Here is a 19,366-nt window from a genome sequence, read left to right on the forward strand (position 1 = left end):
ACATGCAATAGTTGATAAAAGTTGCAGGTGTGAATTCGCCGGTATTATCTAAACGAATTGACTTGATGCAATGATCTGGGAATTGAGCTCGTAATTTAATTATTTGGGCAAGTAATTTTGCAAAAGCATCATTACGAGTTGAGAGAATACAAACATGAGACCATCTAGTTGAGACATCGATTAATACCATGAAATACCTAAATGGGCCAGATGATGGATGTATAGGTCCACATATGTCGCCTTGGATCCTTTCTAGAAAAGTTGGGCTTTCAAGCTGAACTTTAGTAGGGGATGGTCGAGTAATCAGTTTCCCTAAAGAACATGCTGAACATGGTAGGTCATTGTTGGAAAGAACTTTAAAATCATTAAGAGGATGACCAGTAGAATTCTCTATAATACGACGCATCATAGAGACGCCAGGATGACCTAATCTTTCATGCCAAAATGTAAAAGCTTTTGGATCTATGAGTTTGGAAGCAATGATATTATGTGACTCAATAGTTCTAATTTTCATCATATATAATCCCGAGGAAAGTGAGTGAAACTTTTCTAAGATTTTCTTGTTGCTAGGATTAGCGGAAGTAATAAGAAGATATTCTCTATTAGCCTCAGATGTAGTTTTGATGTGAAAATTATTGAGTCGGATATCTTTAAAACTAAGAAGATTTCTAGTAGACTTGCTAGAATATAATGCATTTGGAATGTGTATGTGGGTACCATTAGGTAAGATGAAACTAGCTTTTCCAAAACCTTCGATTATATTAGATACGCCGGAAATCGTTCCGACCTGAGCTTCAGTTTTGGTTATTTGGGTAAAATATTTTCGATTCTGTAAAATTGTATGAGTTGTACCATAATCAGTAATGCATATATCTTCAGAATCCATTATGTATATAATTAAGAAACATAATTTATTTGATAAGAACATAACACACTACATAGTTCAAACAAAATAAAGCACACAATACACGCTACTATAGTAATTATATGAAACTAATCTTCAGCCTCTCATATGGGAGTTTCGTTAGGTTATTCGGACCATTAATGCTTATTCCTCCAGTTGTGATTTTCGGGAAATCGTCTATGTTATTGTTGGCGAAATTTATTTCTACCATTTTCTCTTTTAATTTTTGAGAAGATTGGTATAGCTTAACAAGATGATTTGGGGCATGACAATTACGTGTCCAGTGCCCATCCATGCCGCACCCATAGCAAATATTTTCAGTTTTTCCTCCTCGTGGTGCCTTTCTTTTACTCTGTGATTCAGATTGCCACTTCCGATGACCAGAGTTGTTATATGGACGAAAATGTCCGTGGCTCCGACCTCGTCCACGGTACCGACCTTGGCCCCGTCTACCTCTATACCCTTTTCCACGTACATTCTGCTGGAATGATATGTTATTTACTTCAGGTAATGGGGCAGATCCTGTTGGACGGGATTGATGATTCTTAATCACCAATTCATGATTCTGTTCAATGACGAGCAGAGTTGATAGAAGATCCCCGAACTTAGTAAATTTGCGCACCCTGTACATCTCTGCTAAGTTGATATTGTTGGGGTGAAAAGTTGATAATGTTTTATCGATTTTTCTTTTCTCCGTAACTTTTTCACCAAACATAATAAGCCTAGAACTTATTTTGAACAAAGCAGAGCTATATGCTCGGACACTCTTAAAATCCTGAAGTCTTAAATTAGCCCAATCATTTTCAGCTGCAGGTAGATAAACTAGATTCTGGTGATCGAACCTATCCTTTATATTTTCGCATAAAATAAAGGGATCCTCGACTTCTAAGTACTCAAAATTTAAATCTTCATGCATGTGGTGTCGGAGAAAAATTATAGAGGTAAAGTTTTCTTCAGCCGTAGATTTATTTTTTGCCTTTATTGTATCGCTTAATTTCTTTGAACCCAAATGTAACTTTACATCTTGTACCCATGATAAATAATTATCGTCATAAATGTCCAAGGCAACGAACGACAAGCTTGTAATATTTGTCATACTGAATCTGAATTAACACTAAAATTATTAAGTTTTAATTCATCAATGTGAATATTACATCAAATCCTAGTTAATAGGGTGCGTTAACAAGTACACAATAATCAATGTATATATCATTATTATCATTGATAATATAAACAAATCTATATATAAAATGACAAATGGATTTTCACCCGCCATACGGACGTCTGCGTATGCAGGTTATCTCCGACCAATAATAAATTAAAGTGGACAATCCTGCATAAGTTAGTTTTGGGCAAAGTTATTATCCGATAATTATGCAATTTATAAATTAAGGTTCCCACTATATTTCGGTATTACCCAAAATTAAATGGTACCGTAAAATAATTTTAATAGGCGGTGTTCCGGCCATATATATTTAAATTGTTAGTAGAGGGTGTAACCACATCTACTTCGGCCACACACACACACATATATATATATATAAAAAAAAATTATATGTACAGGGTGTGACCACGTCTACTTATATGTATATTTAAATTAAAATTATACCTTCTCAGTTTCGGCAGGGCTTCGTGCTGATAACGTGTTATAAAATACTAGCGATAACAATATTATATCGAACCTCTGTAAAAGTAAATATAGCAGAAAGGGAGAAAGAGAGCAGACTAGAGAGATGAAAGCTACTTGGGTGTGTTTTTATTCATCACAAACAAAACTATTTATAGCCAAAACAAGAGACAAGCAAATTAAATGTAATGTGAAGATTTCCAAGTCTAAATCTAGCCTTACTATTTAATCTTTGACAATAACAATCAATTTACAACAGTATAAGATTTTTTTATATTTTCTGTATTTAGTCTGCGTGACAGGTGACCGATTTTTAAAGTACGTTACCGGATATCTTATTCATCCCCATAAATTAGCTAACTCTCTTTTTGCTATTTATATTGTTTTTATGGTGTTTTATTTTTTGCTTTGATTTTTTTTCTTGTGTATACTCGTCAAAAACTTAATTAATTTTAATGTTATTTCTTCAGATAAGATGAGGCATGAATCTTGTTTCAAGATTTCTTTTTCAAACATTAAAGTGTTATTGTCTATTTTTCCCTGGAGATATCTTACATATTTTGGATATTAAAATGTTATTGTCTATTCTTACGGAGATATTTTACATATTTTTCGGTTAGACGGTAAACTTTCTTGAATGAAAGAAATTTCTTTGACGGAGTATATATCAGTACGAGTATGTACACCCAAAAGTAAAACTACTTATCCAATGGTAAGTTTTTTAAACTTAACTAGCTTTATAACTCGTACAATTCATGAGTATACTCTACATTGTTCTAATTAAAATTGTTTTTGTTGTAATTGTTTACGATGTATTTATGTTATTAGCTAATCTATGAATAATTTATTTGTTTATGCATATGAGCACGAGTGCTTGAGGTATGTTTGTAATGGTGCATTCGCATGAATAATAAATTATGTTAGCATACAGTTTTTATCACTTCATAATTAAATGATATTTGTAATATGTTAATGCTTAGAAAGTAAAATAAATAAAAGTGATTATGTGTTCCTAATGTCTATCGATCACTCTAAATATAAAATTATTATTATTATTTTATTTATTTAATGTGTTTATGTGCTAGAAATGTGATTGATGAGTCATATTATATAGGCAATTAACGTAAGTACTGTAAGTTTACTCACTGAATAACATATGATAATTTTCGTCCCTATAACTTTCTATTTTGGGATGTTCCAACAGATTATTAACACTTTCTAAAAATATCATATTTATCTTTATAATGGCTCCATAATTTACCCCATTTTCTTAATTTTTCTTCAACATAATTCATTTTTTTAATCTTCGTGTCTAACAACGATGTTAACAACTTACGAGACGGTGGGAGTACAAAATATATGTCATAAAATGATTAATAGTGAAGTATAAATCATACATATATGTATAAATAGTTTATTTTAGATTTATTTCATTAAATTTAATATAATATTTCGTCATTTCATTATGTTGGAGTACGAGTTTAGATTGATGACAAATAAGAATATACGAGTATGTATGTGTGTGTATGCCTCTGTCGTAATATATATATATGTATATATTATTGTATGTATGTATGTATGTGCATATTAATTATAAAATAATTAATAATTTTTAATAAATGATGACGAGGTTAATTAAATATTATATATATATATTATTGTAGGGTATAATTATCATATGAATTAATTTGATCAACAAACTCCCCTGACGATATTAACAATCTATTGAACGGTGTGAGTACATGATATATGTCACATAATTATTAGTAGCGAAATATAACCACTAAATTTGGATTTTAAGAATTATAAATAAAAATTACAATCAAATCAGCCCGCCGAATTTTGGTTCCAATCCAAGATCTTATATTTGATTCGAGCACCAGATTTATTAGAACATATACTAATTCCAAAGGCATAAAAGCTTTAATATTAAAAAAATAATTAAATCAAAATATACTTAAATTTTGTGCTAAAATGAATTTTGTGCTAAAAATAAATTTTGAAGCTAAAAGGATATGAGCAATATTAAATAGAAGGCTTACTTTATGAAAAATTGAAAATTAATACATAAAAACTACTACTTCCTCCGTCCCAACCATTTGTTTATAATTGGCTTGGGTACAGAGATTAAGAAAAATGATAAAATATTGGTAGTAAGTTAAAAAATTGAGTAAAATGATAGAATGATTAATATTTTATATATAAAGTGGGTATATTGAAAGTAAGTAGTGGAAGAGTTTACTTTTATATTATAAAAATTTTACTAGTTTTGGAAAATTTTGAAAAGTAAAAAATTGGAAAGAATATCCCAAAAAAAAATATAAAGAATCTCTTCTATATATAATAGGAGAATAAGGGGATAATATTAGTGAGATTAAAAAGTCTCATTGAAAAGACTAAATTACCCCTATTTTTAATATTTATATAAAAGATGTGATTTGTGGGAATCGAACACCAGATATCGAACACCAGATATTTTAATCACCTATACAACCTCACACCACTACACCATATTGTCACATGTGTTTTTTATCATATACATAATATGTAACGGTGCTAAATGAATACTTTATTTAAATTTTAAGCTAGTTACTTGAATTCCGCAAAAAAAAATAGTTACTTGAATATTTGTACAATTAATTTTAAAGAATTGAATTCTAGATATAAAGTTAGGTATGGTACATAAATAGATTATTATCTTATTTATGAATCATTTTTTAGTTTAAAAATATATCTCATATATTTTTAACATATTTTTTATTATAAAAAGTAATTAAAATGTACATATATAATATTTAAAAAAATATTGAAAATAGAATCGCTTATATATAAATAATCTATATTGGTATTTCATATTTAGATAAGTTCAAATTATAATGAGCCAATGCATTTTTTTTAAATTTAAAATTAGAACTTGACCCATTATTCAAAAAATACTGGAAATTCGACTACATGACCCGACCGAAAAATATCGTCTCATTCTACGGTTAGTAAATTTAAATTACAAACTCCGCGAGAATATCTTACCAATAATGTGAATTTTTTTAACATCTTATGTTACTCCCTCCGTCCCGCTGGAAAGTTTACGTACACTATTTACACGCATTTCGAGACTTCTATAAAGTATAGTTTAATAATGTTTTTTTTAATTTTTTTGAATAAAAGTTTAAACATAAAAATTTTATTCATAAACAAAAATTAAAAATATTATGAAATTATATTTTAAACGAGCATTGAAAAGCGTGGTGAGAAGTAATGTAAACAATACAGTGGGACTAATGGAGTAATATAAATGAATGTGTTTGAGGTCTTTATATAAATGTCAATTGATTATTTGTATTAAAATTAATAACTTGACTCGTAATGCATTACTGTTTTTGATATGAGATCTCACGAGATTTGTTGACACTACGATGGTATATTAAAACGATTAATTTTTAATTTTCACTTTTTAAAACTACGATGATATATTAAATTGATTTAATATAATATTATTTTCTCGAAGACATTATACAAATATTTTGAATTATTCAAATAAATTATATATATATATATACTATATTGTAGCATGATTCAATGCATTTTATGCCATTTAAAGAAAAAATTATATATATTGTTCAATAATTTGAAAAAATTAACCAGTTCAACTTATATTTATAAAACTTTATCGAATTGAAAAATATTTAATTTTAGGAGAATAGTATAAATGTTATCAAATTATTATATGAAGAAATATTAGAGTCGTAATGAAACAAATTTAAAAATAGTTTAAATAACGATATAATTACAATTTTTCTTTCGAATTCTTCAAAAAAAATCATAAATATCAATAATAAGTCTTTACAATATATAATTTATTTTTAAGTTACAACCATGATTGATACTCAGTTGTGTAAAAAATAGATATGAATTGTTTGTTAGTGATAATGTGAATACCATATATAAATTATTGCAATTAATTTATTACATATTTTTAATATTGAATAATTATAAATGCATGTCATTTAAATAATCAATTGTATCACTAGATGTTAATAATGATTATATATGTACATAAATAATATATTTAGCATATAAATAAATTAAATCATCGTAATTTGCTAAAAAAATGTAACATACGATAATTTACATGCTGACAGACGCACATATAACTTAATCTTACTTTGTTAACAATATTGTAAATAAAAAATCAACATTTTTCCATACATACATGCGTTAAATTTCAAAAACTAACATTTTTACATTAAATCAACTTTTATATTAATAGTAATGTGAATTTTACATTATTGTATATTATGATTGCAAGACATTCCGAATTCAGTTATGCATTTTTTATCTTATAAAATTGTAAAATTGGGTAAGTTAATTTTAAATTAGTAGTTAATTCAGTAATAAAATAGTTCAGTACATATAGTTTATTTAAAATAAAATTCAAAATTTTTTGTTAACTCTGTATTCAACATATATAGTAATTTTTAGTTTTAAACCTACTAACAATATTTTACATATTAAGTTTAGTCGTTTCGTTTTAAGCTTACACCGACTAATCTGCCTATATTCATTTATTAAATTAGCTCATTAAGCAAATTAATGAGCCAATAAGTGCGCACGGATTATTACGAGTAGTTTATTAAGCAGGAGCCCCGGGACAAGTGCATATATAATTTTAGTCATGGCAGAAACTAAAATTTTAAAATGAAACATTCACAAAAACGTAACCGACCTTAAAATCAAGATCTTACGTACGAGTGAGTCCACTTTTAGTTTTGGGCCTAGGCCCATATAAGCACACAAACCATATATTTCTCTATCCAAATATAAAATTTAACTACTTTTTATAATTAAGTATTATATAACTATCAAGTAATTAACCGTACCTACTATATAAAGAATATATAAAAAATGAAGATATTGTTTTCTCAACTTGTGTGTGTGCACAGAGTGTCCGAGTTACAAACTGATATACAATAATACATAAAAGTACATTAGACAATAACTTAATCCATAAAATTCTTTACATGATACTTAAGTTTTAATGTTTTGGTCAAAAACTCACACTCGTTGCTCATCCAAAATTTAACCGCAACATTTTTTTCTTGATTACAATTAACACTGACACATAAATATGTATGCATATATACAATTAATTTAAATATTATTAAATTGCCCTAGGAGCTATAAAATATTAATATATAGATCCATACTTCACATGCACCCTTGCATTACTTAAACTGAATTGAGAACCGTTAAACAAATAAATTAAGAATTAAAGTGATTTATATAATAAAATGGCAAGTCAATGATGTCCATGATAATGAGATATAATGATTTCAAACTAAATCTTGTTATTCAATTTTAAACGTGTTTTCTGTATAGTCATTGTTCTGCATAAAATATGTAGTCCATATCCAACCCAAAATTTGACTGAAACATGAAAGTCAAAGTCGTCTTATTGTATGTATGTAGTTTACTTGCATTTTTTTTTCTTTTTCTAGTAATACAGGGAAGCAAGTTTGAATTATGGACACATTTAGTGTTGGAGTTTTGACTTGATTTTATTTATAAAAAAAATGATATATCACTACATTTTTTAAAGAAGAGATGTTAGTATTGCAAAATAATTAGTGTCTTCGTGCTATTGGATCTCATATGTAAATATGAATCCTCTTATATTAATATGAATTTCATAAATAAAAAAATGACATGTATTTTGTTTTAGGTGTGTAACTTTGTTCCTTTCTAATATTATTTACATATTTAAAAATAATTACAAAAATTAGTTTTTAAATATTTTCTTTTCAACAAAAATTTGGAATCTGAAGTGGAAGGAATAATCAACCGTATTCATATTGGTTATTACAAAAGTTTGTGTGATATCGTAGAAAAGTCAGATTCTTCGTATTGATAAAAAAACCATTACAACTAATATTTCACCGATCCAAATTTGGATTTAATATGAAATAATATTTTTCTTATTAATATATTTGAATTTATTAGAATTAAAATTAATTTGTGAATAACTAATAAATGTTAATGATATTTTATATCTTAACTAATGAAATGAATGTATTTTTCATTAATTAAGCATTTAATTTTTAATTATTTTACGTATATTAAAATTTTTTGTCTTTGATTTAAATAATCTATCAAATATAATATAAATAGTTAATAATGGTCAGAGTCTGTCAGTTAAATGCGGTTTATCTTGGTTCACGTTATTTGCAGGTTATAGCATGAACCCGTGGATTTAACCAGTGCGCACCTGAAGGTGGAGGCCGCGGGTTCACTAAGATAAAAAAAATAGCTGAAAATGGTTATACATTATATTTAAAAATAAGAGTTTAATATAATATATATATATATATTATAATATATAAAATATAATTTGAATCCAAATTGGGATTACCTTGAGTTCGGCATAAATTTGGCTTAGACTTTGAATATGATTCAATTTTGAACTTTTAGATAAAACAGTTGAAGATGGCCCCATAATCTGTTTAGTAATATTTTGATATCTTATACTCCTATATAGAAAGGTTGAGTGAGATTTGAAGATGCATGTAAATTGTAAAAGCAGGAAGGTTTCTCTTCTGAGAACCTGGTTTTCAGGTCAAAAAGAAGATTAATGCTAGATAAAAAAAATTATCAAATGTTTATCGAATAACGTGGCATGACGGATAATATAAAATAATTATAATTAGTACTATTGGTATGAATACAGTTTAATTAACATTTCATAATTATTTTGACCATCAATTTTATACCCAGTATTCCTAAAAACAATGTTCTCATGCTGCTAATTTGCTAAGACAATAGTAAGTAACAAACACAAACACACCTATACACCTCGTAAACTGAATTATGTAGCCTGCAACTCCTAAATAGGATGATAATATTATCCGACCCAACAGATATTCGACGGATATTTGATTTATTTTAATCTGTTTGGATTTATTCGAACCTATTTTTTTAGATTTGAATCCGGATTAGAATCTTATTTTTAAATCCGAAACAATTTGGATCTAGATTTGGATCTTAGGTATACCGCACCGATACCCGACCCGAAATCTGAAATCCGTTCCAAACCCCATCTGAATCCGAAACCCAAAAAAAAAAGCCGATAACATATTTTTATCTTACATAATGTTATAACAGTAATACATAATTTATATATGTCAAATATTTAAATCTAATGTTTATAACCGGGACGTTGGATAATTATCGATAATTAAATTTATTATATTTGACGCTAATTTTTAATTATCTAAATACGTAGAGTACTATTTTTTTAGTTAAAGAAACGCATAGCATGAGTGAGTCAGACTTTTAACCTACATTTAAGAAAATAAGATTTCAACCACTGCATCGACCCTTATTGATAATATAAAGTATTATTTTTGTATTCTTAACATTCAAAAAAAGTTGTTACCTAACATATTTGTATAATAATATTTTTTCTTAATTTTTAATTAATTACTTTTAAAGTATCAGAATTAAACCTGAAACCGACCCAAAACCAGAATTGGATCTTTATTTTTAATATATGGACACAAACTCGATTCGAAACAAAACATAACGGATCGGATTTGAATCTTACGAAACCGACCGGTCGCCATCCCGACTCCTAAACGGAATTATGTACTCTCAACTCTCTTAAAACTGCTTTATGCAGGCACTGAACTCTTTTTCCCCTCTCACTCTCTTCTGGGACGAAAGAAACTAGACAGCTCAAGTGGACTAGATGAGATCTCTGACCACAAAACTAAGTTTATCTTAACTTATTATATAAAGACTATGTATTTTATTAACTGTGTGAAACTAGAAATCCAAAACTTCTGACTTTGACCGTTACTAAGTTTATCCGAATCGTTGTCCCTGCAATTAACCACATTCTGTTTTAAGAACTCAAATAGGTATCGAAAACTTGATCAAAAAGTTATGATTGAATTTATTTTTACATGATTTTGCCAAAGAGCCTCGTTGTAAAAAAATTTTGAATTTGATCTGGGCTGTTACACTGCCGCTTCACAAATAAAATTTGTATATTACAGCTTCAGAAATTATTGTACCCATAGAGTTTAATGTATGCGAAATGAAGTTGAACAAGAGAATACTTGTTTTTACAAGTTTAACAATGTCACACATAATTGCTAAAACTGATATATTTTACAACATCATGTTTTATAAATTTTGAAAAGTCATCGGTCCGATATTTACTATACAGATTAATTTCAAAAGTCGGTCATTTTTTTGTCATTTATTTGGTTAGTTCCGTATTATACAGTCGTAAAAGACCTTGTTTCTTGTAGTGTAGGGCTTGCAACTTGTCTTTCAACATGATGTATATATTCATTTTACTTACTCAAACATGATGTATATAGTATAAGTACTAAACATTTTAACTTATATATTACTCCATAGAGGTGAGCATGCAATGTTAGTGGATGTTTGTCATTTTGTTTACCAAATTGCTAACAAACACAGTTGATTAGGACTCCTGCATTTAGTACTCTCCAAATTCTGCTAACCAATAAGCTTGATCTCTGTTAAAACTAAGTACCTAATATATAATAAATAATATTACTTGTAATCATGAGATCAGATTCTCTTTCCTGGCAATTTCGCAAGTCTTTGTTGTAGTTGAGATGCCTTTTGGTTGGATTATTCACTTCACAGCTCCTGTATGACTTGCATTGTTAAGTATATATAAGTAGTACTAAAATCCTTCTCTTCTCATTTGTATCTTTCTCTATCTGTCAACTGAGAGAATACGAGAAAGGAGAGCTAGTGAAAATAACAAGGAGTGACTGTCACAATACAAGAGAAGAGATGGTGAGAGCTCCTTGTTGTGACAAGATGGGACTGAAAAAAGGGCCATGGACGAGTGAAGAAGATCAACGTCTCATCTCTTACGTCCTGCAAAATGGCCATCCTAACTGGAGGGCTCTTCCTAAACTATCTGGTTGGTTTTCGAATATTATTCCCTCTACTTCTTCCGTAATTTAAATGAAATCGTAAGAAATTTAAATACCCACACGCATGCCTGTACAATATAGTGAGTGTTTGTTTACCTATAGATCTAAGATCATAATATGGTCTGCTTGAAACCATGCATGTTAAGTAAATTCTAAGAGAGATATCAGATACTGAAACAACTCTAATATTTACAGAAGTTACTAACTTACGACGCTATTTTCCGTCGTATGTTAACATACGACAATATTATCCGTCCTAAGTTGATTTCTATTTTATTGAGAATGTGTGCCCTTACTTACTAACTTCCGACAAAATTGTATTTTGTGACGACAATTGAACTTCCGACGAAATTTTATTTTGTGACGAAAAATGAACTTAGTTCTCGAGCAAAAATGACTGAATATTTTCGTCGTAAATGCCTCAATTACGACGATTTCAGTTCAAAATAACCGTCGTAAATGACCTGATTTGTTGTAGTGAACTCTAATATTTACAGAATCACAGACGCAAATAATTAGTTACTGATATTATAAGTTTGATGCACTAATTATTATTTTATATGTGCATTTTCAGGTCTTCTGAGATGCGGAAAGAGTTGCAGACTCAGATGGACGAATTACTTGAGGCCTGATATCAAGAGAGGAAATTTCAGCAAAGAAGAGGAGGACACTATCATTCAGCTACATGAAACTATCGGAAACAGGTGCTTGCTTATACACAGATATAAAATAACAATGCTGCTTGTATCTTGCAATTTCACAGAAACTTTTTTAATTAAACTCTACACTAAAACTAATATTTCGATATGTATTTTATCTCAATATCCATATTTTTCATTTACAAATTTATATTATTGGTTATATATAACACATATCGTCAATTAAATTAATATCATGACGATCGTAGAAACTAGAAGTTTCGGTCATGCCACCTGTCTAAATTCACACAAATTTAAGTGTAAAATTTTGGGGAAAAAATAATTTAGTTCAGTGACTTCTGTCTCTCCAAAATATATCTCTTGTTCGGCTCTTGATCATGACTATTTATTTAAAATTCCTAAATCGTGCACAATCATATCATATTAAATATAATGTATATGATAAAAAATTACTATAATTTATATGATTACAATTTAGAAGCTAATAAAAAAATGTAGTTAAAAAGGCCCGTCACATTTTGTTACTAGGTTAAATTAATTTAACAGAACAAGACAATTACGGTGATTGTTGGGACTATTTATATATAAGCTTTAGTCTGGTATTCTCATGCATGCCAAGGTAAGCTTGTTAACGAAACGTAAGATAAACTATAGACTTGAATATATTAGGATTAGGTACAACTTAAATTAAAGATGTGCAACTGTTGCAACTTGCATGGACTCATGTTTTGAAACTTGACTATAGAGTAATATAATTATAGCGGTTAAGACTTAAGACTCAACTAATAGTATCGTAGAATAACTTAAGAGTCCAATTGTAAAATTATTGCTTTATAATACTGCTTTTTTTATACTTAGGGCAGTGTGTCATACTAACTATCTATATAATTTGCTTAAGTAACCTTTCCTGTGGTCAACTACAAATGAACTACTACTACTAAATATACTAAATAGCATGCACTTGTGTTAAAATTTATTGAATTTGTTTTTTCTGGAATAAAATTCAGATGGTCTGTCATGGCGGCTAAATTACCAGGAAGAACTGACAATGAAATAAAAAATGTATGGCATACACACATTAAGAAGAAGCTCAAAAACTATCAATCCACTCAAGACGCAAGAAAACAGAAAAACAGAAAATCGGAACCTCAAACTGGAGAGACGGATTCTTTTACCAGTAAAGAGAATGACAGTTCGTGGTACGGGTCAATTTCGCGGCAAAGTTCTTCTGGTGAACTCTCATCAGCCAGCACCAATCATGAGACCGTCATGCAAGAACTATTGATTTCATCAAAGGATATTTTGTCTGAGATCGGGGAAAGTTCTCGGACTGCAGATATACCAACTGATCAAGATTTGAAAGTGTGTTTCGATATTGATCAGGAAGTAAAATGTCTCAAAGGTGACGAGGACATGGATTTTTGGTATAATCTTTTCATGACAGCCGAAGAATTACCAGAATTCTGACAGGCTATTTGGTTGTATTCTATAATTCGGACAATGTCAAAGGGGGGAATTGATGCATGAACATTGTAAATAGTTGATTAAATCGACTATCGTATTTGTGCTAATACCGCAGCATGATTTAAATAAGCCTTTAAAAGTCCTAATGCAGTAGCACCATCCAGAGTCTAGATTAAGAACTGGACAATGTAAAAAGCAACAAACCAAGCGTTACACTAATCTATAGCTTCTCCTATAACAGAGTAAAAGATAGGTATTAGTAAACAGATATAAGAGATCATAACAGATAAACAATTTCGGAGTTCAGTTATTAAGTGACAACCCTAGATCTTATGTGGGTGTAGGCAGTGTAGCTACGCAACAAAGCAGTACCAACTTCGTCAGAAATTAGAATGATGTTTGTGGCGAAAATACATTCCAATCCCAACAGATCATCTTACGAAGACGAACATCTAAAAATGACCAAATGCATGAGTAAACATTATTTTTTACCGCAATGAGTAATGCAACATTCATTCACTATTATAAGGTTCGATTCACCTCTCCATGACAATAATCTAAAGTCCAGACTTCAAATATCCCGAATTTGAAAACAAACTATATATAGATCCAGCAACAATGGGATCCACATCAACAGTCTGCATCATTACAGCATTGCAATTACAAAACAGCTGCCTTATTGAATCATGTTCCCCAGTTTTCCACTAGAGATGCAGATGACAAGAAGAAACCTAAGAAAGGCAGGAGTATGCAAGGGTTTTTTCCTCGCTAAGCTCCTCAGCTGTCAAGTCCAGTTTCTTCCTTGAGAATTCATCAATGGAAAGCCCTACGAGGAGTAAATGGAAAAAAAACAGTTAGCACTATGAAAATCCGTATTACAAAATATCCATTCATTAGTGAAAAGGACAACCATGTCGTGTGCTTACCTTGAACGATCTTCCATTCTCCATTAGCGCATGTTACAGGGAAGGAATAGATAAGGCCGGCAGGTACATTGTATGAGCCATCAGAGTATACCCCCATAGAAACCCAAGTACCCTATAATCAGCGGGAAGGTGAGTTTTAATCCAAGTAACAGTTGATAAAAGAAACTAGACCTCAACTTGAAATAGTATCAAAGAATGTATAACAAAGATTAGACAGGAGTTACCACCTCTGGTGTTCCAAGGACCCAATCGCGGATGTGGTCACAGGCTGAACTAGCAGCAGATAAAGCACTAGAGAGTTTTCTAGCTTTGATAATTGCAGCACCACGCTGTTGGACAGTTTTAATAAATTCTCCGTTCAACCTATAAACAAAATCATTCAAGTTATGTCAGAGATATGAACTATTTAATACTATTTGATGCTATCAGAAATTCAGAAGAAGAAGACATAATCACATCTTTTACCATTCATCATCAGCAACAAGCTCCCTGACAGGCTTCCCACCAACAGTTGCGTGGTTAACATCAGGGTACTGTGTTGATGAGTGGTTTCCCCAAATGATAGCATTCTTAACATCGGATACTTGAACATTCAGTCTCTCCGAGATTTGACCAAGTGCCCTATTATGATCCAACCTTGTAAGACAAGTTATATTTTTCTCTGGGATTGATGGTGCAAATTCCTTTAGGATCAATGCATTGGTGTTGGCAGGGTTTGCAACTACCAAGACCTGGATCAAGCAACTAATAAAATAAGAATACAAGTAATGACACCCATTGGATATTAGTACATTTCTGGGAACACGTAAACTGCCAACACACTACTTTCTAATGACATTTAAACATATACATATACAACAATATCTAAACAGCAAACTCTTAACCTTCACATAAGCTTAGAAACAATGGTGTGACTTTCATTCTAGAAAATCTACTTGGTGGAACCTCATATCAAAAAATGTAGCGTGAGAATGTTACGCGATCATTTGCCAATTGCAACCATGTTAAACTTGGCTATCATTGGGGAAGAAAACTAAAATTAGCTGTCCCTTCACCTCTTATAAAAGCTACAATTTAACCCTCAAACTACAAATATTAGTATTTAATTTTTTCAACTTAAAACTCGCATGTCAGCTTTAGTATTGCCAAAAAGATAGGTCAACAAAAGATTTGGAAAATAACCCAAGAATACTTGGATGAGCACTTCTTGTGGTGAGTGATGAATATATGCTACATATGGTTTGTGATTTACTTGACTGAATAAACAGAGTGGGAATTTTTTTTACTTGGCTTTCCGCTTTAGCAGTAATCAAGGCAGATTATGACAAAGGGAACAATTTTCACTTACCTTGCAGTTTGCAGCAGCATGCTTCTCAAGAGCAGAAGCTTGACTCTTGTAAATGGACACATTCTTTGTCATTACATCCTTCCTTTCCATGCCTTCTTTTCTGGGGAAACCACCAACCATAACTGCATAGTTGACGCCAGTGCATGCTTCAACAACATCAGTTGTTGCAACAACACCTGATACAAAAATCACAATGTTGAAAGGATAATCAATATTCCAAACTTTCAAAATATATTTGATATGTGTATCTGCTGAATTGTGTATTGACTTCCAACTTTTTAGTAAAGTGTAATGAATTAACCTTTCAACAGGGGAAATGCAGCATCCACCAACTCCATCTTCACTCCATTCAATGCCTCTGCAGCTGGTGGAATATCAAGCATGTGAAGGATAACAGGTTGGTCAGGTCCCAACATCACTCCTCTTGCAATCATTGGTACAAGTGCATATCCGATTTGTCCTGCCAATTAAAAAAACACATCTTCCTTTACACAAACACACATAGAATTACAATGAAACTTTAATGAATGGTGTAGGAAGTAGGGACATCTCGTTCTTGTATTAACACCGTAACATTACACTTCGCATCCACTGGGTACATATAATCAAATAATCATATGAGCACGAGCATGTAATGAACATAGTATCCAGCGACATAAAATGATGGAAGAATCAATTACTAGCTACCATCAATTCCATCTTACATTTAGCATATTATCCTACTGTTTTAGTTCAAGATCCAAAACTCAATTAACATTTTCCCTCTTTCACTCCCTCGCTGACACCTCTGTAAAATATTATCAAATCCGCATCACCAAGTACTACAAGGTACTAATTCACTTCATAACAAAAACAACAGACACAAGTTAAAAATACAAATCAAATCATCTACTAGTTGAATACACTTTATTTACTAACCAAATCACTGAGATCAGATTTTATCAACTATCAACTAAATGATCATAATATTCATCAAAACACGATCAATCTCAACAAAAACTTCATATATCATAAACATAAAAAAATATCGATAAAAAAAAAATACTATACACGATCCTATCCGGACACGAAAAAATATTTTTAAAAAAACATCGAAAAGTATAACAACACACTGGTACAGTTAATAAACTAAAAAACAAACACATGTTTAAAATACAACCACTAATAAGCTATTATCATTAACCAGATCACCGTGACCTCATTTTTATCAATAAGTTTAACTACTAGATAACACTTCTATCGATCAATTTCAACAGAAACTGCATACATCGTAATTCATAAACACAAAAGAATCTAAAAACAAAAACAAACACTGTACATGATCCTATCGGAACATTTACCCAAAATTTTAACAACTAAGACAACATAACGAGTTCTAAATACGAATCATGGAATAACTGAATACGCTTTCATCATTAACGAAATCACCAAGACCGGATTTATCAATAAGTTTAACTACTAAATCACAACTTCTATTGATCAATCGATCTCAACAAAAACTGCCTATATCATAACTCGTAAACACGAAAAATCGATTAAAAACAGAAACAAACACTACACATGATCCTTAAACAGTAATCAACTAGCTGATTCACACTGTACTGTAAAAAATCTAATTCAGCAACATCAGAAGATAATAAAACAATCAAACAGGATAAAATGAATTAATTTCACTAAGAACGAGTAGTATATGTAACAGCAGATCGAATCAATCGAGATTTATAAATTATATTGAGAAATAAAGAGCAGATCTGAAAGTTAAGTACCTGCAGCACCGGTAACGAGGACTCGAGCTGGTTCTTTAGCCATTTGTTATGAAAGATTTGATGATCTGATTTTTAGAAATAAGAGAGAAAAGGGTTGATATTGTAAACGATAAGTCTGTGACTGCAGTTACAGTCACATATGATATAGCACCATCTATATATACGGAGGGCTGGAGAAATGAGCGAGCATAATTACCTTTTTCCCCTTAAAATAAGTAATTTTGTGAATAAAAATTTATGAAATGTAAAACGGTTTTTTTGGAGCATATGCTAAACACAAAAATTTATAAATTTACTTGTTTTGATAGGTTTATAATTCTTTATAACGGCGGACCTACTTGCATTCACAACAACCACGCCAATTAAAATACATCAAAATTATAAATTTTAGTGTTTAGCATGTGCATATGTGCACACACTGGACAAACCCAATATAAAATACGGTAGATCCCAAATATTATCACGATTTTTTTTCTCAAATATTTTATAAATGATAAATTTTCTCTTTCCTCCGAGTATCCCGGATGCATTCATATGTGTTTACGAATTAAATTTCGACACACACGTTATTTTGTAATTATTTTGATATAAGTATTGTAGTTTTTCGCTCCCAAGATTAAAATTAATATCTAACTCTTAATCGGCTATAAGAATGATAATACAAATGAAAATCGAGATTGATACAAGTGATATTTTACTTTACGAAAATGATTTTTTTGTTATAGCCAAAATTTGGTATGAAAATTATCTTGTCAAAGTCGGGTCAATAAAATTCAATTTGGACGGACGCCAAGAAAATAGGTTTTCACGGACAGCCAAGGATGGACGACCAAGGACGAACGGCCAAGGAAGGACGTCCAAGAAAATGGGTTTTTGCTGGAAAAGTTAGGGCGAGCCCAAACCTTGGAAAAGTTACGGCGCACCCAAACCTTGGACGAGTTAAAGCGAGCACAGACCTTGGACAAAGTTAGGGCAAGCCCCAACCTTGGACGAGTTAGGCTGAGCCCCAACCTTGGACGAGTTAGGGCGTGCCCAAACTTTGGATGAGTTAGGGCGAGCCCAGACCTTGGACAAAGTTAGGGCAAGCCCAAACCTTGGACGAGTTAGGGCGAGCCAAAACCTTGGAAAAGTTAGGGCGATCCAAAACCCTTGGACAGGTCAGGACAATCCCTTATCTTTGAATAAGTTAGGGCGATCCCTAAATGTTTGAATGACAGATTCCTTGGACGAATTTCTCGGACCTTGGATTTCCATGAAATGGGTTAAGGCGAGTCCTAACCGTCGAATAAGTTAGGGTGCGCCCTATAATGTAGAATGATAAAAGAAGATATCAAAGGCTGATGACACAGGGCGGCGCCAACATACAGAAATGTTTGGGCGCGCCCTTAGCTTCCACTTGGCACAGAAGGCAACTTTGACATGCTACTTGGACGGACTTTTTGGATGATTCAAGGAAGAAGGAGATTATTATTACTAACCTATTTGCTGCAGGTACCCTATTGAAGAACTCCTTCTTGTAATGCAACCACAGGAAGGCGGTGTCCGTGGTCAGAGACCTCCAGGGGTATGCCTGGACGGAAGGCCTCCTCCTGTAGTCAATGAGTATCCTCATTGGGGATGTGGGCTAAATTTTGGTATGTGCTTTGGGAGCTCTGTCTCTATAGTCAACGGGTGTCCTCGTTGGGAGACTTCGGAGT

The 19,366-nt window shown here is 31.2% G+C and overlaps 2 protein-coding genes across 2 annotated transcripts; one reads left to right on the forward strand and one right to left on the reverse strand.

Annotated features, from left to right (window-relative positions):
• The first annotated feature begins 11,263 nt into the window (after positions 1-11,263).
• On the forward strand, positions 11,264-13,912 carry LOC141659329 (transcription factor MYB15-like). Its single transcript, XM_074466136.1, has 3 exons — positions 11,264-11,493; positions 12,081-12,210; positions 13,173-13,912. The coding sequence occupies exons 1-3, from the start codon at positions 11,361-11,363 to the stop codon at positions 13,630-13,632; spliced, it is 723 nt and encodes a 240-aa protein (XP_074322237.1). The 5' UTR covers positions 11,264-11,360; the 3' UTR covers positions 13,633-13,912.
• Positions 13,913-14,088: 176 nt separating this feature from the next.
• Positions 14,089-17,827, reverse strand: LOC141659328 (malate dehydrogenase, cytoplasmic). The gene is made up of 7 exons (XM_074466135.1): positions 17,670-17,827; positions 16,205-16,363; positions 15,904-16,079; positions 15,021-15,286; positions 14,783-14,918; positions 14,556-14,667; positions 14,089-14,455 (listed from the first exon to the last, which is right to left on the reverse strand). The coding sequence occupies exons 1-7, from the start codon at positions 17,710-17,712 to the stop codon at positions 14,361-14,363; spliced, it is 987 nt and encodes a 328-aa protein (XP_074322236.1). The 5' UTR covers positions 17,713-17,827; the 3' UTR covers positions 14,089-14,360.
• Positions 17,828-19,366: the final 1,539 nt, after the last annotated feature.

This window comes from Apium graveolens, chromosome 5 (genome assembly GCF_009905375.1).
Source record: "Apium graveolens cultivar Ventura chromosome 5, ASM990537v1, whole genome shotgun sequence".
NCBI lineage: Eukaryota > Viridiplantae > Streptophyta > Magnoliopsida > Apiales > Apiaceae > Apium > Apium graveolens.

What these genes read in the sequence shown, in the direction of transcription:
- LOC141659329 (XM_074466136.1), top strand. Translation starts at nt 11,361, where the DNA reads ATGGTGAGAGCTCCTTGTTGTGACAAGATGGGACTGAAAAAAGGGCCA. An exon ending in GGCTCTTCCTAAACTATCTG is followed by an intron (nt 11,494 to 12,080) that starts GTTGGTTTTCGA and finishes GTGCATTTTCAG; the next exon opens with GTCTTCTGAGATGCGGAAAG. An exon ending in CATGAAACTATCGGAAACAG is followed by an intron (nt 12,211 to 13,172) that starts GTGCTTGCTTAT and finishes AATAAAATTCAG; the next exon opens with ATGGTCTGTCATGGCGGCTA.
- LOC141659328 (XM_074466135.1), bottom strand. Translation starts at nt 17,712, where the DNA reads ATGGCTAAAGAACCAGCTCGAGTCCTCGTTACCGGTGCTGCAG. An exon ending in CTTGTTGCTGATGATGAATG is followed by an intron (nt 14,919 to 15,020) that starts GTAAAAGATGTG and finishes TTTTGTTTATAG; the next exon opens with GTTGAACGGAGAATTTATTA. An exon ending in AGAATGGAAGATCGTTCAAG is followed by an intron (nt 14,456 to 14,555) that starts GTAAGCACACGA and finishes TACTCCTCGTAG; the next exon opens with GGCTTTCCATTGATGAATTC.